The sequence below is a fragment of the Thunnus thynnus genome, chromosome 5 (assembly GCF_963924715.1).
Source record: "Thunnus thynnus chromosome 5, fThuThy2.1, whole genome shotgun sequence".
Taxonomy (NCBI): Eukaryota; Metazoa; Chordata; class Actinopteri; order Scombriformes; family Scombridae; genus Thunnus; species Thunnus thynnus.
The window spans coordinates 23,242,532-23,267,141 of record NC_089521.1 but is presented as its reverse complement, the minus strand read 5'-3'; the positions used below and the strand labels follow the sequence as shown (position 1 = coordinate 23,267,141).

The 24,610-nt window shown below is 40.7% G+C and overlaps 1 protein-coding gene across 3 annotated transcripts; it reads right to left on the bottom strand.

Annotated features, from left to right (window-relative positions):
• Positions 1-1,892: 1,892 nt before the first annotated feature.
• Positions 1,893-24,302, bottom strand: LOC137183301 (calcium-independent phospholipase A2-gamma-like). 3 transcript variants are annotated; one of them, XM_067590252.1, is made up of 10 exons: positions 24,129-24,302; positions 22,547-23,871; positions 21,296-21,445; positions 19,606-19,757; positions 19,178-19,272; positions 17,865-18,036; positions 17,195-17,252; positions 16,536-16,730; positions 6,770-6,965; positions 1,893-3,786 (listed from the first exon to the last, which is right to left on the bottom strand). In XM_067590252.1, the coding sequence occupies exons 2-10, from the start codon at positions 23,810-23,812 to the stop codon at positions 3,509-3,511; spliced, it is 2,562 nt and encodes an 853-aa protein (XP_067446353.1). In that variant the 5' UTR covers positions 23,813-23,871; positions 24,129-24,302; the 3' UTR covers positions 1,893-3,508. The 3 variants fall into 3 exon arrangements, with proteins under 3 accessions (XP_067446353.1, XP_067446355.1, XP_067446354.1); XM_067590254.1 differs by having other exon boundaries at positions 22,547-23,690; positions 24,129-24,301; XM_067590253.1 differs by lacking the exon at positions 24,129-24,302 and having other exon boundaries at positions 22,547-23,690; positions 23,777-23,866.
• Between the last annotated feature and the right edge of the window lie 308 nt (positions 24,303-24,610).

The following is a 24,610-nucleotide window of genomic DNA, read 5'->3' as shown; positions in this document are numbered from 1 at the left end:
TCGTTTCTTGTCACATATGTTGAAAAAATGTCATGATTAAGATCGTCTTTTCTGTTGACAAGCATGGGTTTAGTTGTTGTTACCATAATTGTATCTATATGTAACCCTGAAAGCCAGTTTTTAATGATCTCACACTCGTGACTGATGATTCCTCACTTTCCATGTCAGAGTATCAGTTTGTTTTGGAACAATAGGAACAAATTATATGGACTGCATCTTTATATAGTACTCTTTTACCTTATAAGTGCTTTACAATGTGCCTCTCATTCATGCAAGGCCTGGCCATCTGAGGCAACTGCGGTTTAGTGTCTGGCTCCATGACACTTTGTCATGTGGGCCAGGGATCGAACCACAAGACCTGCCAGAGCCAGAGAGAGAAAACATGTGAAGGCAAGTGTTGAAGGCCAGCACTGAAGGTTAAAGTTATCGTGTGACGGGGTAAAGAGGAGCAAAGAAGTTGGATAGTGTGCACATCCACATTAGTTACAGATGCAGGACAGGAAGTGAATGGGGGGAAGAGTCTTTGCTGTTTAGTGTTTTTATTAAGTGTGTTGTGCTGGTGACTGATTTAGTGAGAGGCCAAATTTCATCATCTTATTTCTTTTTTTTAAAGGAATAGTTTGCCATTTTGTGAGCTTTAAAGGTGCTAGTAGGCAGTTTTGTTTTGTTTTTTAGCTTTAGACAGAACCAGGCTAGCTGTTTCCCCTGTTTCCAGTCTTTGTGCTAAGCTAAGCTAACAGTGTTCTGGCTGTAGCTTAATATTTACTAAAAAACCAGGGGAATCTTCTCATTTTACTCCCGACTAGAAGGTGAAAACGCCCTTTTCCCAAAATACTGAATTACTCCTTTATAGTTGCTAGATAACAAGAATTTTTTTAGCGAGGAACAACAGTGCCTCTTGATTTTCTGATCATCTCTCTCAGTAGTTATTAAAAATCAGCACCAGATCAGGAAAAATAGCTTCCTCTTTTTCAGTGTGATGAGTCTTCAATGTGCTGTATGCTTCTGTGCTTTTATACACATATTACAAAACAGTTGATATAGTTTTGTTCCTTGAAGAAAATCTCTTTATCCAGCATTGCTTATGTTATACTCCCTGTAGCCAAATATCCTAATGAGCCATATATGGATCACTTCATAAAAATATCTTGGCCTCCTCTACCATCTTTTTAGTTCTACTAGTAATGAAAATATTAATGATACAGCCTTTTAATTCTATATTCAGTGAATGTCCACTTGCTCCTTCTATTTGCTCTGTAATGCCGTTCAGCTCCATAGAAAATATTTGTGAGTGGCCTTCATCCTGCACCATTTGTGCCTTAGACCACCATTGATGTGGTTTGCTGTGTCCCCTTGCCTTCTGTGGCCATCGCTGTGCTTTCATGCGTGTAAGCAGTTGGTGGGGAGCTGTGTCAGTTCATGGTGTTTATGCTGGAGGGAAATGCGATCAATCACTGGCCAGGGCTGTTACCCAGGTGCCTGAGCACAGCCTTGCAGAGTCATCTCATCTCACCTTCCTCCTGTTTATGACGGGGGAGCTCAGGGTAGGGCCTTCAAATTACCTTCCCCTGAAAAATCCACCTCGAACTTTACACACTTAGAAAAATATATTTGAGGGAAATAGATAGTGTGTGCCTGCATTAGTAGTGATAGAAATCACAATTTTCTGCTAATCAAGCCAAGCACCTTGGAAATTGAGTAGCAAAGGTGAAGATGTATATCGTTTCAGATCTCTGTAGGAATAATTAAACAGTTGTGTGTACAAGTTACCAACTTAATATCCGCATGTTTCCTCTTCCTGAAACGAGCCACAAGCTGTGAAAGAAACAGCAGCTTTCCTCAGATCACAATCAGCTAATCTTCACATAATTAGGAGGCAAGATGCAGCGAGGCTCAGTGACGGGTTTTAATTACGTACACTCTCAAACAGTTTTTTTACACAGGACCAACAGGAGAACAGTGGAATTATATTAATCTGTGTCCATTTTACCTCTGGTCCTTCAGGAGTGACTGATACATCAGTTATACAGTACTTGACCAGGTTAAGCAAGAAAACGAGTGCTTTTTTTCTTTTTTCTTAGCTGTACACATAGAAACACATGAAGATAATTTTCCAACTATGACAAATCAATAAGCAGCAATCTGTTTTAAACCTTGAGACAAAAACCCGCATGATTTTAACAAACATCATAATATAGCAGAGTGGGGACTGAAACACTGCACTTCAAGGTAGAAAGGGTGAAAGAGGTTTTTGAGAGGAGGCATCAAAGAGAAATAGGGCACACTGAAGACCGAGCAGAAAATGTGCATAGCCTGTAGGGAAACCATAAAACCAAACAATCAAGCACACAATGATAAAAAAAAAAAGCTTTTGAAACAAGTGAATGTAAAATACTTTGGGGCTAAAATAACATGTAAAAGTTACATCCTTATGAAAAACAGGATGTAACTTTCCATTTGGATACTTGTTAAATTTTTTATATATATATATATATATATATCTGCTTTACATATTTAATCATTAGAATTTATCATTATATGTGTATTAGAATGAAATATTGGAGTAAATCTTTGAAATGTACACTTCTCCACTAGATCTTGACTTGTCTTTGTGTGTGAAATCTTAAATTTATCATGCATTTACATACAACATATGCAATACTGTAATGCTGCGAGTGGCCTCTCATGTACTGATGTTTGTTTTACACAGTTGACCAGTAGCTGCACTGCTAAATGTGCAAATTTTAGTCGTTACAACTAAGAAATGTCACTTGCATTAGGTGCTCAAATTAACCTTGATTTGACCTTTACAAAAATAGAAAGGATTTTTTTTTTGTTATTTTTCTTTACATTCTTTTAAAGTGTTACATGTTGGCAACTTAGCTTAACAAACACTACATTTCGATAATGACACGTATCCCGTCTACTAATTTTTCTGAGAACACACACAAACACAGGTTTGTGAGATACAGGCTACTGGTTGCTACAACAAATCTTTAAAAGGACAGCAAATGGTTAAAAAGTGCTCACTTGGTAAAAACAGTCTGGAGAAAACGTTACTGGCTACCGTCGAACTTTACAGTATTCTGCTTTTTAAAGGAACAGTTCAACATTTTATTTATATAAGCTTTTTCACTTTCTTCTTCCCTCTGATTCCAGACTTTCGATTCCTTTAAGTGTACAAGATGCATTTGCTGGGAAAGCTAATAGTGTTGCACATCATGACACATCTTTGAATGTAACAGAGTGCTGAATCAAGAATCAAACGCAATGCATTTTCACTGCCAAAACTGTAACACATTAACACTAAAATCACTACTAAGTGTGAAGTCTGAATGAGGAGAAAGATTGGCATGTTGGATGCATTACCTACCTGTGCGTTTACACAATGTTCTTCAGAGCAACAGGTCTTAAAGTCAATAACTACAACACACTAATCATGGTAATATGAGGCAATTTAGAATAACAGAAGAGTTTCCATGTGAGGTAACGGTTGCTTGCGTTGGATCTAGAGCTTGGAGGAGTGAAAGGACAGACCGTTGTACATGTCAGCCCTGAGTCTGGCCCACTCTGCCATCCTCTGGACGGAGCTTTTCTCTCGGGTGAGGATGCGAGCGACCTTATTCAGCTTCTCCTCGTTCCTCTCCAAGTAGCGGATGCCCTCGGCCTGCAGCAGGTTGAGCTTCTCCTGCCGGTTCTCGTCCATTGAGATATCTTCGCTCATGTGGGGGTTGAAGCGGAAGTAAGCGTCGCGAGGGAGGAAGGCGTCAAGCATGGCGTGAACCTCTGGAGGGGAAAGATGTGGGAGGGAGGACGGGAGGTGAGAGCGAGGCCGCGAATGAATGAAAAATTACATTTTATGTACGGAGTCAAAATCATAAACATACAATTAACTTCCTAATTGTCCCAATATGTACAAACATTCAAATATTGTGTTAAGAACAGGGAATGCCAAAGCTGTCAGTGTTATGACAGCACTGCATGTGTTACAAAGCGCTCAGGGCTGAGAAGTGTGAGATAATAACGAATGAAAATATCTGCCTTGTCTGTCTGAGACATTTAAAATCAACAAAATATGAATGCATACAAACAGGCAGTGGGTTACAATAACAGGGTAAATATGCCCTAAGGATCCCAAAAAAGGTGACAACAAATTTCCCACACAGCCTGTGTTCCCACAGTAGTTCAGCAGTTTAGTCCAAACATGGATTCGATTAAAACTAGCTGCCTCTGAGGTCGTGGAGTAAAATCCCTCCAAAAAGTAATTTATGTGAATAGTTGAAGAGTTTAAGATACTTATATTTCTTGTATTTTTATAACCAGTCAAAAAACTGTATTAAAACGTCAGAGTTTGAAAAGTTATACACTGAAGAGTTAAAGTAAGATAAGTACATCTATAAAAGTCCTGAGATGAGATAAGTTTACTCATCGAATAGATAACACATGTGGTTAATTCTAGAGATTAAATATGTTTCCCTATTGTATTATAATTCATGCTGTTTCTAGTATTTACTGTGTTCAATCACAGACTGTGTGTTTCTGCTCCTATCAGCTGTCAGACTTATCAGTGGAACAAGTCAGGCGCTAGCTGTTAAAAATGGATTACCATGTGGGTATTGGGATGTAATTAAAAAATAATCAAACAGTCTTTCATTCATTGTCTGCAGCTGTTCAAAATAATGACATCGCAGAGTCAGTTTACACAGTGACCAGGTAAGTTATCTTCCCGATGCTAGATTCTTTCTTTTTTGATTGGCAGGTAAATATTAAGACTACAGAATGATTGTATTTCAGGGTAAACTATCATTCATTCAAATACAGATAAATTGTATGAATCTGTGCCAAAAGTCTGTGTTGCAGTTAACGATCTATCCATGAGTGCAATGGGCTCTGAATACAGGCCAGAATTAAGCATTAATAGGTTACATTTATACCGTGTTTCAACCATAAACCATACAAGACAATATTTGCAGATAATCATACAAAGCAAATGTTGTGAAATCTGGTTGTGAGTTCACAGCTGTCCCACAAGATCTCAGCAGAGATGTGACTCGATCACTTATGTAAGATCCTGGGACAGTTTTCCAAAATTCATTATTGACATACTGTAGTTAACATAAGGTGAATTACGAGGCTGGTTCAGAATCAATTCAGTATCATTTCACTCCTACTGGAGAATTTTGAAACTATAATTTTTTTTAAATTAATGATCTAACATAAATATCTTAATTTTCAGACACCTGGTAACACGCCTTTTGATATACGTGACAGGTCGTTGCACAATGCTACCAACTGTGTAAAACCTGTAACGTGCGTTTAATTGGTTGTTTAGCAATAATAACGTCAAAGAATAATGTTCCACTAGCAACTCTTTAGAGCAACAACACAAGATGTAAACCTGTAAGCTGTAAGATATACTGTAAGAGCATTTCAACAGCTTTTACTTTCCTTGCCTGTAGGTGGCTACTGTGATGTCTACATTTGCAGGTCTAAACCTCTGCTGTTGCTTTCCTTTGCTAAAAGTGGCACAGGTTGGTGGATGTAGAAGTGGTCTAGCAATGACCCAAAAGGGAATTTAATCTGCAGCCTGCAAAGCACGACTGAGCAAGTTTGTAAGTGAGTAACAAGCCACGTCCATAAGGAGTTTTATTTGCATCTACAGTGAAATCCCATTAAATCAACTTTTTCTGTCCACAGTAACAAACCGAGCTCTACTGATACACCTACAAGAGAGTAGGAGGCTTGTGAACACTGGGACGGGAGGGAAGCTTTTGAAAAAGAGAAAATCTGTGATAAACACTCTTGCTAATCTGCTGTTTCTAAATAACAAAGCCTGCCGGAGAGCGAGAGGGAGCTTAATCCTAAATACAGGAGGAACAAGTGTAGAGTAGCATCTAGGTCACACGCTGCACCACAACTGCAGCAACAAGGAGGGGGCTGAGCCAAAATTAGGCACAGCAGAGGTGCCCAATGTCCAGAGGTGATAAGAAGATGGAGGAGGTTGCCACGATGGAGGGCCAAAATGGGATTTATCCAGACCAAAGTCAACCTGCAGTGCAGCATTTTCTATACGGATGACATTAAAACCCAATTCCTTCCCTCAGAAATAAACAGGGAGCAAAATTCATTCCACTCTTTGTGCATTATTATTACAGTTAGCAACAATTTAGTCTTTAGGAGTAGACAATAACATAAATGTAACTAAATCAACATTGCAAACAATATCAACCGGTCACCGGTTATCCATCCATCCATACCTACACTGTACATGTCTGTCATATTGGTGAATTTCAGCTTCTGACCAGTATTATGCCATATAAAATACCTATAAAATAATTTTGCAGATTTTTGCAATTTTACACTTTGCTAGTGGTCTAGTAATGCTCTAAAACCTCACAATCAACCATATATCTAAACACTTTTGTAGAAATGTTTGTAACTGTGATTAAGTTACATTTTTCATGAGGTATTCACTTTGTCTACCCATCTTACTGTAACACTACTATATGTTATTATTGTTGTTTTAAAAATACATTGTGTAAAAAAAAAATAGGATAATATAGAATTAAGAAAGATACAATTGTGTTCTCCACATGGCTTAGGGGTCAACAATTTTATTCCCCATCTCTTCTCAACCCTCATTCCCTGTCCTCTCTAATAAAAGGGCATAGAATTGCCAAAAAAATATTTTAAAAGGGAGCAAAATAATGAAGACTCATCTCCAAATCACACAAGGTACCTTTAAGAGATTGCAGTGACTGTCACTTACCCTCAGTATCTGTGGCACTGCTGATGACATTAGTGAGTTTGGTTTTGAGGCTCGTGTAGGTGGTGCTGTTCTTGCCAGGAGTTTCGAAACGGCCCGTACCGAGTGAGACCACACACTCCAAGGGTGTGTTGGGCCACAAACACTTACACTCATGGACAGCCAATGCTGTGGGGTTGTTAATGAGTAGACCTCCATCCTGTGCACAAAACAGAAGAAGTGTCATGTTATTCACTCCATTTACAGACTTTCGATGGTGTTTTCTGCCAAGACCACAGTCAGCGAAACCAATTAATTGGCATTAGAAACATCAAAACCTTTCATGGATTTTAACAGTCAATACATGACATTTTTGAAGAACATCTGACAAAACAAAAAGAAAAGTTCCAGAGCTGCTTGTAAGTCTACAAAGCACAGAGCTAAATTGTTGTTTTTTTTCCCTTTTCTCCCCCTTTCTTCACAGTTTCAGTCACACTGGCTTTGATATCGAAAAACTGCCCAGGAGTGCTTTTGCTTTGGATCCATAGTCTACCCAAGGCAATGAGGGAGTAACTGGAGAGGCTGTGGGGATTGTTGAATAGGCATGAGGCTGAGGGGCCGCGGGGCTGCAGGCTGGCAGCAGGATCAAACACACAGGGGCCAGTCCTCATTAAAGAGGCCAGGCTGGGGGGTGGGAGCTGCGGGGCCCCAAGTGTCTAGGGACACACTAGGGGGAAGAGTGCTTGTTTATGTGACTGTGGTGTATGTGGATGTTTGATCGAAAGCTCAAGCCTGCTTAGAGTTAATGCATATAATAATGTGGGTAGGTGTTTCTGACAGCATATGTCACATGGATTCACACACACTGAGCCTCGATGGGGAGGGTCGGGGGGTGGGAACATCCCATCTTTCCAGTACACTCCAGCAGTGTCGCAGCCTAACGACTATTCTTTACAGATCTGTGAGAGCACACAGTGTGATGGGGAATATAAGGGCTGCCTACCAAGGCAGAGGTCTGCTAATCATCTGGGGAGTTGAACTGAGAAATTCATCAATCATTAATCTAAGGACCAAGAAAATAAAATTGCAAAGAGAATTGGTTATTGTAGTTAGACAGGGGGGACTACATCAAACAATAGCTCCAATGATAAGCAGGTGCTTTGTGAATGACTTGTTGTGGCTTTTAATATAGTCGACCTCTTACAAAACTATGAGTGACATTGAGAAATCGCAGAAAATTCAGCAAAGCAGGTATCTAAATAGAAATATATCATTGTTAGATAATAGTTTAACAAGACTAAAAGTCTGCAGACATACTTGGAGCTCTATGAGGCTGTACTTAGCTAAATGCTACCATCAGCATGCCAATATGCTCACAGCATGCTAGCAATGAAACTAATACGCTTATGTTTTGCAGGCATAGTGTTTGACATGTTCAACATCTTACACTGTTTTTTTTGGTGTTAGCATGCAAACATTTACTTATTAGCACTAAACACAAAGTACAGCTGAGGCTGATGGGAATATCATAAATTTTGCAGGTATTTGGTCATAAACCAAAGTATTGGACAAATTAAATGGCCGTAGAGGGTAAGTTAAGATACACACATATATATATATGTATATGTGTACATAAATTTTGTGACAGTGTATCTAGTAGATGTTGAGATACGCGTTTCATTGAATGGGTGACAACTTTAGCCTGCTGATGGCGCTATAGGAAAACTCAGGGGATCACCAACGTCTTTGGGATTTATCCTCTGGGCATCATTGATATCTGAATCAAATGGCAATCCATTAAATAGTTGTCGAGACATTTTACTAAAAACAAAAATGTCAACCTCATGGTGGCACTAGAGGAAGTCATCGTATCACCAAAGCCTTTCAGATTTATCCCTTAGGGACCATAAGTGTTTGTTCAAATTTTCATGGCTATTAATCCCCTTGTTGTTGAGATATTTCAGTGTGGACCAAAGTGGTGGACTGACAGAACAACAACCATAGAGCAATGATTCCAATGGGGCTATAAATGGAAGAAATTACAAAAGGCAAGTGTCTCTAGTCCCTCTGAGTCACACTGCCTGATAAAGGAACTGCCTGTGATCTCAAAGAAATCATCTGATATTGTACAATATGAATCATTCAAAACATTATAGTTACTTATTAACTGGGAATCTCCTGTGAAAGCCAAAGCCTCAGAGAGCACCCATCTCACTGGCTGAGATTGAAGTCACACAAAGAGGGTTTCACTCTGCCACAAAGCATGGAGGAAATGCTGAGGTAGCTGTTTGTCCAAAGTGCGTCATTATGCGCCAGTAGGGGTGTCTGGCAGACCAAGAAATGAATCACAGAAAAGGGAGAAAATGCCTGGATTGAAGTTGCTCCTAATGGAGACTTAGAGGGACTTGCACTGCAGTAAGCACCCCACGAACCCAGCTGGAAACAAAACAACTAAGCAGTTTTGTTATCGCTCACACCACTGTGAGTGACTCCATTTTCTGAACTCAGTGGCAATTATGGCAACAGGCTGGGTCCAGTTATGGGTTCTTTGTGCTGATAGCTGGGGGCGAGTTTCACCAGCACAGTGGCCGGCCTTGCACTCAGAGCCAAGGCATGCAACATTAGAAGTCAACTGCACAATGCTCTTGTGAGCTGGAAGTTGAATGCTATAACTTGTCTCCATGTCAGTGCACCTGCTTGGGCAATTCAGAGCTAGTGAACATCGAGGCCTTTACGGAAAGTCTGCTTTCTGGCAGTAAAAAAGCTTTTTGGTGCCACTGGAAGACTGGTGGGTTTTCTTTGTGTGTGGCGCTCATAACTTTTCGAAGAATTAACTATTTAGAAGAAAAAGTCTTCTTCCACAGCTGTCAGGAACAAACAAGTCTCCTTGTAGGAGGTACCAGGTTCAACCTACAGTGAAAGCAGGTTGGCAGATGCCGGCAGTGCCACTTTAAAGCCACTTTTCTGTGAGATATTCATACTTGGCCCACATCCACATTCTCACACAAGGGTTTCTTGAGGCCAGGGCATATTTGGATGAGGAGTTAAGTTTGAAACAATGATCTACTTAGGACAAACTGCAAATGAGCTTTGCATACAGAACGGCCAAACTCAAGCTTTCTGTCAAACACACAGCATGATGCAAGGCAAAGGTCATTTCCATTTATAAGGATTTAGAGCTGTAATGCTGCTCGTACTTACAATGACCCAATCTCACTGTGAAAAAGTGGCATGTGGCAACGGATAAATGTCCTTAGAGGGTACAATCCTGTCAGTCGTGACCATCTGACGGATATTTAAAAAGAGAGTTCTGATTTTTAAAATGGCAAGTTTGAATTCTGCCTTCCTGAAAGGCTTAATGATTTCCTGTGACAACAACCCTCGATTCCGGTAGAGCATCTTTGTTGATACTCCAGAGGATCATAGCCCCTCTGGCCTCGTCTTTGCCCCTCCCCAGGGGCTAATGGCTGGTTCAGAAATCAGCTCCTCATTTTCCTGTAGCTTGAATAAAGCAAATTTGCAACTAATTAAGCCTTCTACACCTATGGAAGCATGTTTCACATCTTCAGATGGCAAATTAAACTGAAATCTGTCTTTAAAAAGAAACTGCTCTGACAGCGTGTTCTGAAATGAAACTACTGAGATGATATGAGCCATGATAAATAAACAAAAAGAAGACATGCACGATTTACAGGTCCCTTGCATTGCTGTTTGAAATTTCTCAGCTGTCATTAACTTTTAGGAGCTTATCTTCATTGTGCCAGTTTAAGCTGTGTTAGAGGGGGAGTGTTGATTTGAATAGGAAAGGGGTGCTATCGTCAGGATCACTAAAAGTCATTTCACGCCCCAGTGTATGTCAGCTCCCATTAGCTGGGACAGAAAACTTCATCCTGTGTGCCTCTATATCTCTCTGCCTCTCTAACCCGTGGGTAAGCTTCAATGCTGTCTCGAGCAAGGGTCATTATGAGCGGCCACAACACAGAAGACAGCAGAGTGCTTACTTAAATCTAAATGAGGTGAGCCTTCGACGTACATCTGGTGTAGCATTCACATCACAGTTCCAATGAGCGGCTGTAGTCATTACAATTTCATCGTTGGCTTCTTTGACAAGACTGGACTGAGGGGCGCTGAGCTCTCTCATGATTTATTATGTGGCTCTGCCAATGAGGCTCCCTTCCCTCAAACGATTAATTAGGAAAGCGTTATGTAAGTCATGGACATCTGACTATGGCTGTCACAATAACCAGACTGTTTTCCAGAGATGGTCATTCAATCGAAAAAGCAGATCATTAGGCTGCTATAAAAAACTTGTGCTCTCTTGAATATCCTAAATACTTTGCAGTGACAGTCTCAGCCACTGTCTATGTGATCAGAAAAATTAAATCTGCTCTTTGAATTCAATCAATTGCCTCGATAGCATCTAAACCACATAAAAGCCACCACTGTTATTAGCAAGGATGAGAATGACAACAGTGTTACTGTGGTGTAGGAGTGCTTAGGAGTGCCACTCCTAAATGGTGGCTAGGTCAAGTCAAAAGGTCTTCATGCCATATTATGGGATTACGTCGACCAGTTCTCCTCTTTGCCTTTTTGCTTTATAGGCCCCCAGAGGTCACATTGGGGTTCAAGTCATCTTCCCAGGCTGTCAATGGAGGATGGACCCATCTGTGTGAGTGCCAACTTTGCCCCAGGCAGAGAAAGCAATTGAGATCTACTGTGCACAGTTACCTTTTCCCACACTTGGTGAATACATGACCACACATGTACAGCCAGTATTACAACAATCAATCATCCCTGCTGGCTGTAACCACTGAGATTAAACTGTGACAATTCTTTGCAGTGCTATAAATGGGCGCAGAACCCCTTTTCTCACATTTACTTGGTCTAGACTCCCTTGAGGCTTTATGTACATATTTGATGATTTCATATTCTGAAGCGTAATTTTGCTGTCAATCATCTATTGTGCAATTTACAGCTAATTTCCCTGCTGTGCGAAGGAGATGTGACTGAACACAGACTTGCATATCAATACATTGAAATGCAAGGTTTAACGCTGTGATTTATTCCGAGAAATCTCATCTGGAGTCACTGCAGTGTGCTGCTGTGCACTCTGTTAGGCAGTACTGTGAGAAGACAAGGGGGTTAGAGACAGTGGAAAAGTCGGGAAAGTCTTCACACAGCAGTCAGTCAACATAATCAGTGGACAGGCCTAATCCCCAAACAAGTGTGCCTGTGCAATCGAGTGTGTTTGCCTGTTTGAAAACATATGTGTACAACAGAACAAAAAGAGCAGTCAGTAGAGGAAACAGAGGTAATGTGACAATGAGAGAATCTCTGTGTATGCGTTTACACTCAAGGGACAAAGATTTGTCTGAGGAGAGGAAGATGTCTGCAGCAGGGCTCAAAAAGTCTGAGCTCCATCCTCCAACAGCCTCCAGGCCGAGCTCTCGGGGCTTAACACAGGAGGAGCTAGCTGGGATGAGGAAGTGGCTAAAAGCTTAGATTTATCCTCTCTTGTTCCCTCTCTGAATCCACCACCTCTCTCCTCTCTGCTTCATCTGAGTAGCACTGCGGTGCTGAGTTTGTAATTTGTGTAAAAAAAAATGACCACTAACTTCACCTACAGTGGCCTTTACGAGGAAAAAAAAAAGGTAAGAAAAAGCTGATCCAAAAGGTTACAATTCCTTGAACTACACTTTTGAAATGGCACCAAATTACTGGATAGGCTCTGTCTCTCTCTCTCTACTTCTCACATAGTTCAAACAGTCTGTTTTTGAGCCAAAGCTGCCATGTTTTAATGGCTCATTCTTTCCGTCATTCATTAGTGACAAAAAAGTATGGGAGTGCTGATGTGACGTACTCCATTTCTGGCTGTGTGAAGTCTCTCTGCTGAGCATGGTGCCATGTTGGGTCGCTCAAAGCTCGCACTGGGGTTGGTGGCCCAATAATCCCATGCCTCTCATCAAATGCTGGCAGAGGTGGGCACAAAACACGCTTCCATTCCTCCCCATCGCCTCAGGAGACACCATGGCAACCAGGCGGAAAAAATTGGGCCCTCTTCGCCATTCCACGCATGCTCTGGCATCCATTGTGAAATGTCTGAAGTCTTCTACTTCTGTGTTCTTTAGCGCAGAGATAGCTGAGAGAGCTTTAATGTGGAACATGCACATCCTCCTTCATCTCTTCTATTTTTTGGCTTTTTTTCCCCCCCTTGTTCCCTCTCACTAAAGCATCCTCTCCATGGCTGTGGTAGCAAGTGTGAGGCTTTGATAATGCCATGGCTGCTGTGCTTCAAAGGTCTCGCTCCAAGTTACAATTTCCCCCAAGTTACCAGTCTGAATCCAGAGTTCTGGCACCGCGAGATTTCCATTCCAGCCTGCAGAATAACAGAAACATCTACAAACAATCATAACTTTTTTGAAACGCTGCTTGAAAATTCCAGCATTCGTTCAGCACATGGTGTGGCAACTCTCTTGCACTCACCGTACAAAAGGGTGATTGTTTGAGGCTTGAATTAAGTGGAAAACTCTGTGGGCGTTCGTGGAAAAGCGAGATGACTCTCTCTCTAGGGAATCCTGACATCACACACACAGCACGTTATGCTCATGACTGGTTTTAGTGGTGCGAGTCGCCAGTAAATAACGCCATCAGGCTGGGTGGCATTCTGGAGGTGGCCAGACGTTCACATGGAAAATTAAAGTGGCTGAAAGCTGTGTGAAAAGGAACTTATTTTAAAAGATGTTCTTTGAGTTTATCCAAGATTACAGAGTCAAATTATCTTTAAAAAAATTAAATTCAATGTTTTTCTTTTTCAATTGTTCCATTACCTCACATATTATCTTTCATATCCCTACAGATTGTTTTCCATGGCTTTGATAAGATTGTGAAATGTTCTTCACTTAAGATTTTAATTTATAAAATCCAGATGATTAATGTTTTTGAGCTACAGCCAGCAGAAGCAGAAGTTGAATAAGTTATGAAGGCAGCTCCTGACATAAACACAGAGAAATTTTGTTTCACAAAGCACAAACAACATTCCCTCTTCTGCCTCCTTGCCACACTTGCTCTATTACAAAAACCCCGGTATTAGTGTTCTGATATTCACAAGTCTGTCATTTGGAATTGAATTGAGTAATTGAACAGAAAAAAACAAAACTAAAGCTAGTTTCTCTTAAGTCATTGTGAATATTGGTAAAAAACAGTCACAAATATAAAGGGGATAAAAAGTGGAACAACTGAGCAAAAATACAAATCACACCGTAAATGTCCCAAAACACATCCTGAAAATATTCCCCTAAGATTTACCAGCCTGAAAAGAACGAGCGAGTACAGCAAAAAGTACTTCTTACAAGGTCAGGAACACTGATTCAAATTAAATGTGTTAATTATATTAAACTACTGATGGCATCTCATATTCTCACAGTATGAGGTTTCCTGCTGCCGGCCCACTAACAGTTTGGAATAGCAGTTCCATAATTAGATTGTCTTTTCATTCTAACGAGGCAGATGTACCAGTCAAACAGTTGTGTGTGATTAGGGAAGCACTTCATCGGGATAATTTATGTGTCTCAGAATAGGGTGAGACCAGCAAGAAGGCAGACTGGGGAAATCTCCCACCACAGGTGGGTTTTTCATCAACCAGTCTCTTTCATTCTCTCCCCCTGCACTTCCCCATTCACCTACACAACAAACACAGCTTCCAATTAAGAGTGTGGGAGCGTGCCGACAGAGGATATTGCCTTTGATGCAAACACATGCTCATTCACTTGTGTATGCGTGCCATGCTGCATCTGTGTTGAGTTTCGTCGGAGCCTGTACAGTACATCTTTGCTCTGAATGTCAATTCAAGGAGATACTGACATTTTGATATGACAGGTCAAAAACAGACTTTGTCAACCAAATACTGAAGCAGGAGTGAAACACAATGACTTGTGTATGAATCTATGTCCTGTGTACCTGCATCTCTTTTCCTAAAGCATTTAACTTAAAGCAATAACTGTTTTGACCAAAATAATATCTGCTGTTTTCTGAAAGTGTACTCTTACATATGTGATTTCATCTTTCTTCTGTGCTCTCTGACTAAGCTCTTACTTGAAGGTAAAGGCAAACAGAGTAGCCACATATACATATTGATCAGTAAAATGATGGAGTGGACTGGGAGTTTGTTATGTTACTGAAGGCTAATGCATACCCGTTTAATGGAGATGGATTTAAGCGTGTCTCACTGCGACTCTACCAATCACCCCTCTGTCAAAATGAAATTGACTGGAAATAAACACTGACAGGAAGGAAATGGAGTTCCTCCCCTCCTGCTTGCTTTGCAGAGGATTTTTCTCATTAGGCTTTTCAAAATCCTTCAGACTCTCCACTGTCAACATTGACTATGCAGCATTTAAACCCAGCAGAGCCAACAATAATCTGTGTTACTGTAGCAGGGGGAATGCAGTTACGTTGTCACTAGGTGTGTAAACATACTGTTTGAATGTGTTGCAGGGTGATGCTGGAAGAGAGCCTGAGTACAAAATAACCCTTCACAGAAACAGTAAACATGAGCTATCAAGCAGAAATTGTAGCAGCCATGAAAAAGTCTTTAAGAATCACACAGTGCACACAGATACCCCGAGGCACTGAGAATTGTTGATTATTATAATTGGTACAGCTATAATGCCTAATGCTTTCACCTCTTTGCAGCCAACTTTATTTACACATCATAGCAGAAACCTTTCAGATTATTCAAATTTAATTGAATAGAAATAATTACAGGGTGAGGAATGGAAGAGCTTTTTAGGAGAAATATTATGTTCACCAAATTGAAAATGGTGAGTTAATTAACTGAAACTGACCAAATATTAACTTGGCTCATGTTGACCCAAGGAACTCAGAAGAAAATGTTTGTTGATAGTTGAGGTGGTTCAAGAGTTTCAGGTCAACAAGTGACCTTTAGCTTGAGATTAGCCCAAGAAGACCTGTACAGTAAATATGCACACACAACTACTTTGGAGACTTGACTATTGATTGAGTAGGTTTGATATGATCAGGCAAAGCAATGCAGATATATACGGCTCATGTCCTGGTTCTGTGTCTCAGACGTTAAATCCACTTCTGAACTACAGTGGGGAGTGTTAAAAGTCTGTTGACTATCCATATCCATCCACTTAGAAAAAAAAAATACAATTTAAAATGGCACAAAAATAATGAACTTGGCAAGAATTGATGGAGCTACATTTGTTGGACTCCTCTTGAGTCAAGGAATTCAAATATGAAGTTTAGAAAAACTACGCTCCTTGATTCATAAAATGGTTTAATGAGGATATAAGCAAAAAATAGACCTCAGAGTTTGTCATATCGACTTCAAAATGTGTGTATAAATTGTAATCAAACACATGTCTTGGTTTGACCTTTACTAATATGCCAATTTTTGTAAAAAACAAACACAAAAACAAAAACTGACCCATCTAAGGGCTGGCAAAGAAGCCTAAAAGACAACATTCAGCATCGAATATGCTCTGTAACTCCAACACGTCCTCTTTGTCTGTAATGATGGTAAGATCTAGGAATTAAAGCTTATGTAACAGTTGTGCTCATAACAATCATCCTTTATAAAAGCATCAGCTAAAAGCTTAAAATCTAAATGTAGAGCGTAAATCCACTGCCATGGGTCATAAAACTTTACCTCCTCAGTAACAAATACTGACGGGAGATATTTCGGAGATAAACTGTGTTAATTAATCATCGAGCTCATCGTGTTCAGTGACACTCTCCCCCTCTCACTGTTGTAAATGGGACTGACCTGGTGGAGATCATTCCCCAAGGCGAACTCCTGGAAGTACCCAGGGGCTGCTGAGGTGGCTCGGATGGCCTGCCAGAGCTGATGCTGGCAGCCCCCTAGGTAGTGTGAGCGCACCCCGGGCAGTAGGTTGTAGTTCCTGAACACATAAGCCTTCAGAGGAGTGCCCCTGTTCACAATGGTGCTCACTGCTGCCACCTACAGGTAGAGGAAATGACATACTTGACTCTCTGCCAGTATGAGGCAGCATTTTACAACTGAAATAAAATGCTGGTTATACAAGTTTACATTTAGATGATGAAACCGTGAACAGAATATGCAGCCAATAAGCTGTGCATGTGCCAAGAATAATATCTCATACTCAACTCAAATTCAGTCTGAACAGTCAAATTCAATGACAGTAGCATGATATCTGGATCAATGTTCTGACAGATCAATTTAATATCATGTCTGTTCCCTGAGGCTCAGAAGAGTCTGCTGACATATAAAATTCGACATACTTTTCCATCCACGCTGTCTTATATGGCTTTAGAGTGCATTTTTTCTTCCAATTGTCATGCAGAGGTATGCAAGACTGAGACAGAAATGGGTGAAGGCTCAGTGGTCAGTGCTAGATAGATCAAGAACAAGAGGGAAGAATGAGTCAGTCTTTTAAAACTCACCTTGGGGCATTCAGGGTTTCTCACTGTCTCCACCAGGAGGTGTGAGCCCATTTTCTCTCTGTGGAGAGGAAGATAGGATGATGTTATTATCTGGCTTTGTGAGTCGCGGATAGTAGTATGACTTCTTACAGATTTTTTCCCTGCAAGCTATACTGCATATCAGTAATTGGAGCTTGAAACCCTTTTGTGAGCAGCTTAAGTCTTTAAGGACCAGGACTAATGGTTTTATATGTTTTGTTAACCCACAACATTAACCCACCCAACGACAATTTCTGTAAACTTGAGCACGCAGTAGTGTTTTTTCTACAATATGTTTTTCCTAATTTTCTTATCTGCTGCCACTGCTTTCCACTCGTGTTATATAAATTATCTTCCCATATTGTGTGACACGTGAAATTTGCTTTAGACAGGTCATCCATCACAATGTACATAAATACACTAAATAAAACAATATATTCACTTGTAGACTTCATAATCAAAGTCTACTATCATTTTTCCTACTTTCATACTGTAGTGAAAATAGTACAAAAATAATGGCTGACTATCTCACAAATAAAAGACATTATGGCTATTGAACTGTTCTACCATGTCATATTATGGCATTTTAACATGACTCCAGCTGATCTAGGCACATCTCCCCTCCGCCATCAACAAACACAGTGGAACTGACTTGAGGATGTTCTCCCAGGCTTCGCTGTCATAGAAAGCATGGTTCCAGCCCATCTTCACGGTTCCAACAATCACATTCTGCTTGAAAACGTCTGAGCCCAACTTCCGGTAAAGATCATCACATTCATTCAGCGGGATTTGGAATATGCCCAGCATGAACCCTAGAATAGCACCTGAGGAAAAAAACAACATAAACATTTAAAAAGGGTATAGGGACTTAGAGGTACTGGTAAACCATTTATACACATGTGAAACAACTCAGCAATGCTAAGCTGAACTGGAAGAATCTTCTTTATTTTATGGTGATTTACTATTCATACACAAACATACTTTTGTGAACAGGATGTACCAGTATAAGAGTTTCCATCTCCCTCAGGAATGCAAACAGGGTCATCCCAGTAATGTACAGCTAGCTGTTCTGTTACTCTCAAGGCTAGCTGTGGTCTAATGCACAGTGACAGAGATGATGGGCTGCTAATTGCCCGAAGGATTATCTATTCAGAGTAATATTATCCTTGGCTGATCTATCCATAGGAAGTGCATAGGATTCACATGGTTATTACACTATAGGCAAAGACTTCAACTTTATAACGACTCTTTTCTCTTCATGATTAATGATTCCTGACTGGATTAACAAGGTACAACAGTGCAATGAGGGCAGAGATGGAGTGTACCTGAATAATGTGGGCAATCAAAACGGCCAGATGTGGCCCAGATGGGTTTTTAAATGTGTAAGCATCATTTGATCCAGCAGGGGGATTATATTATACTTTGACAACATTCACTAAATCTGAGAATGAAGTACCTCCAACTGGTGGAGAATTAAGACTGAGAGAACTGATATAAACTGGGCACAAAGAAACTTCTGGTGGTGATTAAAGGCCAATGTGCTCTGCAAATAAAATGCAGTTTTTCAATCTGCTGTGAAATGAAAACAACAAAGTGGCAGATGGAGAGGACACTTTGAAGATAGTCCACAGCACCCTCTTGTGGTGATTTTGCATACTGAAAAAAGTATGAGTCACCCTTTCTATTCCTGAAATATAACCAAATCAGTATCAATAATATAATTCTATGAATTATTTAAGAATCTGAACCTTTTTAAATGATTTACTCAGGCCCAGCTTGACTGCATATCAACAGGGTTGACATTAGAGTGGTGTTGGTGGAAATATTGAGGTCAAAACAACAGCATAGCAATAAATGGGTCAGTGTGTGATCATTGCTGCCAGTCCTGGCTGCAATGTCACACTCTGTTCTGATAATCCACAAGCATGCATACACATACAGAAGTAGGGCAGGAGGACAACACACCTGTGCTGACACCACAAATATAATCAAATAGTTTGTAAATGGGTTTGCCGGTCAGGGCTTCCAGCTTGCGTAAAGTCTGAAGGGCAAGAAGTCCCCTGAAAGTACAAAGGCAGACAAACACAAACACAAAGAGCCACAGTTTGATAAGATGACAAGCAAAGCATATAAACTGGCTACAAAGACTGATAGCTGATAGATTTAATCTTTAATAACAAAGGCTAATGGGATATAAAGCCTTATCTTTGTAGTTGATTTTATTCTCTATGCAGAATGGAACTGGTAATAGAGGATTCACATTTTAGCTTTTAAGTGCTTTTCAAAATATTTTGACATGACCTTGGCTGCAGTAAATGCTATTTTTTGACATCAGTGAGTCACGTCTTACAAAAAAGAAAAAAGAAAGAAAAAAATCAGAGCTGAGTCTGTACCTTAACCCTCCTCCATCTATGGACAGGATCCGTATGCCCCGGCCTTTAACTGGTTTTTGGTAGCCCACCAGGGCGAGGCCTTCTCTAACTGCTGCCCTCAGGTCTGGATCATTGGCCTGTTTCAGACGCAGTAGGCAAGGGATAACGTTCTCCTGAGGAACACATAAACATATAGGTGGTGGTCAGAAATGGAAATGAAAAACACAGATGGTCAGTCCGAAATTGGCCTGGCAAATTTCTTTGCACACTGTGGTAACGTGGAGGTGGATCAGAACATTGTGAGGGCAGGGTCTCGAGTATTAAGCAGATTGAGCTAGTTTAGTTAGCCATCACTTTCATTTTTCAAGCTGAAAATGATACGTTTTACATGCTGTCATTTTTACACTCCATTATTGTATTTGTCATCACAGTCACGTCATTTATTTCATTACAAGTCATACACACATTTTAGGGTCAATATGACCCCTGCCAAAAGTCAAAATTTGAGGTCTATTTTTTGCTTATATCCTCATTAAACCATTTTATGAATCAAGGAGCGTAGTTTTTCCAAACTTCATATTTGAATTCCTTGACTCAAGAGGAGTCCAACAAATGTAGCTCCATCAATTCTTGCCAAGTCCTTTGTTTTGTGCCATTTGTGCCAACTCAGTCAATAGTCAAGTCTCCAAAGTAGTTGTGTGTGCATATTTACAGTACAGGTCTTCTTGGGCTAACCTCAAGCTAAAGGTGATGTCACTTATTGACCGGAAACTCTTGAACCACCTCAACTATCAGCAAATGTTTTATTCTGAGTTCCTTGGGTCAACATGAGCACACTGAATGTTTGGTCAGTTCCAGTCAACTAACTCACTATTTTCAATACGGTGAACATAATATTTCTCCTAAAAAGCTGTTCCATTCTTCACCCTGGCTCACTGTTTCACTCAAATTGGCTGGCTATTGACAAGTCTTACCATTTTGCAGGTGATAGTTTAATCTCAATGAACTTGGCAAAGAAAGCAAGGTGATATCATTTTAATTTGGGAAATGAGTGAGTATTTGTGTGATCGCAGCACTCAGGTGTTTTCAGTCACAAACACACCTTTAACACCTTGGTTATAAATAAAACATGATACTTTAAAACAACAACCAGCAGAATCTGACCCCCCCCCCCCCCCCCCCCCCCCCCCCCCCCCCGCCCGCCCGCCCGCCCAAGCTTTCAAAAAATAATCTTCAAATGATATGCTGAGGTAAACACTGCTCTGGATGCTCTTGATTTTTCTTAGAGGTTTAACCTTTCTTACACTAATAAAAGTGGCCTTGGTTGGAAATAGGTTAGTACTAAATGAGGACCTGACGCCATCACAGATAAAGCTCTGACATATAGGCTATACATGCTATGCAGTCTGCATGTAGATGCCGAGCTCTGACATTAAACAGAGAGCAGCACAGAACCTGTTGTCACAGCTGACAAAATGACATTTGCCTGGCATGGGAAAATTCCCAAACACAAGCAGAAGACCATTATCTACATATTTACATGGTACAACTGTTGATCAATTCATGCCAGATATAACATGATAATGTATGCGTAAAAAACATCCTGATACTGTACAGTATCAGACATGTTGCTGACAAAGCCTCAGGATGTTAGAATTCTGGGGGAAAAAAATATTTTAAAAAAAAGTGCTGGCCTGTGCAGATAACTCACCTTGACTGCAACACCACGGGTCTCTGGAAACTCCAGGAGGTGGTAGCTGAGGTCTTCCACCCTGCTGATGTAGACCCTTACATCTGATGCCCTGTGAAGAGCCTGCACCAGAGCCCGAGTTCGATTGTCCACACTAACCCTGGCAATGATCTGACAAAAACGGACAAAAAATACCAACAATGTGCAATCAAGTTAGGTCTAGACAGTGTATGGCCCCCTATAAAAAAATAACTCTACATTTTCATAAACGATATCACACACTAAGTTATAAATATTGTCATTTACTATTCATGTTCCCTTCTAAACTGGGGTTCAGGAGCAATCTGTGAAAAACATTTTAAATGTCCCCAAGAAGTAATGTGTCCAATAAAACGCTGAACTAAAACCCTCACAAGGACTGACTTGAAGTTGCTGCCAAACAAAGATTGCTTCATTTATAAAGTATCTACGTTTTTTTTAGCAAGGTCAAATATTTTTTGTAAAGACAAACAGATAATATATCAGTAGTACAGTCATTGCTAAGGGGCAGATTTGATATTGTAATCAATGCATGTATTTCACCACCATCTAAAAGTAAATTGGGTTATGATAACAAATGAATAAAGGCCCTGAAATTCAGCCTGAATATGCTGTAACATACAAACTCCACTTCACTTATTATTACAAAATATTACTGACAGGACTTGTTACCTTGGTGGTACCAAACCCTTCTCTGACCTATAGTCTAAATGTAACAATTTAACTAGCTTAGTTTCAAAAGCTGTGTTTGTTCTATTTGCTGATTTATATATTATTAGTTTGCTCAAACCATCCTCCCCATAAACTGCATATTGGATGTGTTTATATCTCCACAACATAAAGGCCTGTAAACACAGCACACAACTTCTGTGGACCCCGAACTCCACCAGGGAGTTATTTCTGAAAATAGATTCCCAGAACTGGGGCAGCATGTCAGCACACTACACTACCACTAGACATATTGAATAGCAAGAGCTCCGGTCAATGTGTGATCAGTGGGCACCCTGCCATAATATACCAGATACTCAGAACTATCTATGTAGGCATCATGTTAAGCTCAAACATAAACTGAGACACAAACAAACAAGGTTGGCATCAACAAAGACAAAGTGAAGAGTAGACTCTACAGTAGTAAAATAATGGTTTTAAATGCACATTCATTGGATAATTTTATTGCTGGTTACTATTTTATCGCAAATTCCTTAATAAAATATTGCGTTTTTGTAGACCTACCTTTTCCCTTTGGAGTAGAAGCTTCTTGGCTTTCTCCTCTGCAGCCTTCTGCTCCGTACTTATCGTGGCCTCAACCTGTTTCACCGGTGCAACTTCAACCTTCTTCTCCTCCACAGTGGCACTCTTGGACTCTACTGACCTGAACTTAGGGACCAAGGGTGCAATGTAGCTCCCCACAAAGGCTTGCACAGTGGGAGCTGAGTAGGATAGGTAATGTCCTAAACCCTTTTTAGAGGAAGGTGGGGCAACTGGAGCAGCGGAGTGTTGTTTACCAGACAGTGGCATGAGGTCACTAGTTTGTTGACCCTGAGAGGAAGCAGAAGAAATGTCGACATTGTCCGCTTTCTTGTCCTGAGTCTTTGTACTGCTGCCAAAGTATGAATTAATGTGATGAGCCAGGTAGTTGTAAGTTTCATCCAGGTTGACAGAAAATGAGCTGGGATGGAAAAGTGCTGTGGTTTGTTTGGAAGGCGTGATCTTGCTCTCAGTATCACTTGATGATGGTTTAGACTCCTCTGACTTCCTGGCAGAACCAGCTCTGATGACAGGAGCAATACGTCTCAGCCTTTTCTCCTTAATTTCACGCACAGCCTGAATTGTGTCAGTGACAGTTGCTTGGGTAGAAATGTGAGGAGTTATGGAGGTAGTGGCACTTGCATCAAATGAAGCAGCAGGCGCTGGAATAGAGGGACTGACAGAGGATGAGTTAATTAGAGGTTTGGGTGTAGTGGATGTAGAAGGAGAAGCAGCAATAGTGGGAGAAGCAGCAATAGTGGAAGCAGGAGTAGGCGGGATCTCCTCAGCTTTTGCTGTTGATTCAACACTTGTCTCGACATGTTTCGCAGCCTTGAGAGCATTGGGTTTGAGTCTAGAAATTTTGGAGAGAAGTTCTGTATGTGTCCCACTCACAGCTTTAGAAACTGTGTCCAGCGTGTTCCTGACTCGCGACATATGTTGACTCAGACCAGCAGACCAACGTGAGGCTGAAGTGTTCAAATAAAGGGTGCTGGTATGAAGTCCAAGTCTGTGTCTAACTTGGTTAGCTCTACAGAGCCATCCCTTACGACCCCTGCTCCTCGGGTGGTGGACGTGCTTCCAGCTGAGATAGCCAACCTTATTGCAGTAAGGCTGTTGTACATGAACCCTGCAGTGAGAAGTACCAGAGAAGGGAAGCGGTGATGCTGCTGACTTGCGAGCATGTGTTTGCCACAAGTGAAATGCTCTGCTTACTTTCACCAAAGTGTTTGGAGCCCATCTATGACTCATTCTTATGAGTTAATAACATCCAATGGCACATTAGGTCTATGCTCTCCCTTTTCATTAACCTGGTGATGAAAAACAAAAAAGTGATGTTTAAAAGAAAGAAAGAAAATGATGAAAATGACACATGAATGACTAAGTATTGTTCACCTTTCTTCACAAGCGAACCTGTTTTGTAACTGATCCTAACTGCGAGGAAAACAAACTAACTTCTACTCAGAAAAACATATTTGAACACCAGCTAGCTCCGCTAACACAGGCTACCGCAGCTAGCTAACTCGCTAGCATTCATATAGGCCACAAAAAACATTACAAACCATACCAGTCTGTTTATGTCGTCGTTTCATGAAAGCCAGGTATCGTTAAGTCCTTTCATTAAGTCACCACCCTCCGTTAACATTAAGACAAAAATATAAGGACGTACGGCGACGCATATACGGTCATTCGACCTGACAGTTGATTTCCAGAATGACGTGACATCAGTCAGAAGAAAAACAATGATCATGTGATCACCATGTACTCTGCAATTGGCTGTTTATCATTCGGCCCCTTAAATGGAGTTTGTTGATTGGTTGAGACATTTCTCCCCACCGTTAACCGCAACAGATGATCAACTTTTTATATTTACCAGAGTACACCGGCGTTCGCCCGGGTAGGCGGAGACAGCACTCAATATTAAAAATGTGTCTCCACCCTTTCACTGAATTTAGGCATAAACAAATGGAGCGCCACGCAGACACTTAAAAATGTGATGACATATTATTTACCCAAATGTTATCGTCAATGTAAGCAAATTGCAAGGGA

Excerpts from the sequence above, each read along its gene's own strand:
- LOC137183301 (XM_067590252.1), bottom strand. The coding sequence starts at position 23,812 with ATGAGTCATAGATGGGCTCCAAACACTTTGGTGAAAGTAAGCAGAGCA. Across the intron at positions 19,273-19,605 it reads ATAGATGGAGGAGGGTTAAG|GGGACTTCTTGCCCTTCAGA; the intron begins GTACAGACTCAG and ends TTGTACTTTCAG. Across the intron at positions 6,966-16,535 it reads TGGGGAATGATCTCCACCAG|GATGGAGGTCTACTCATTAA; the intron begins GTCAGTCCCATT and ends TTTTGTGCACAG.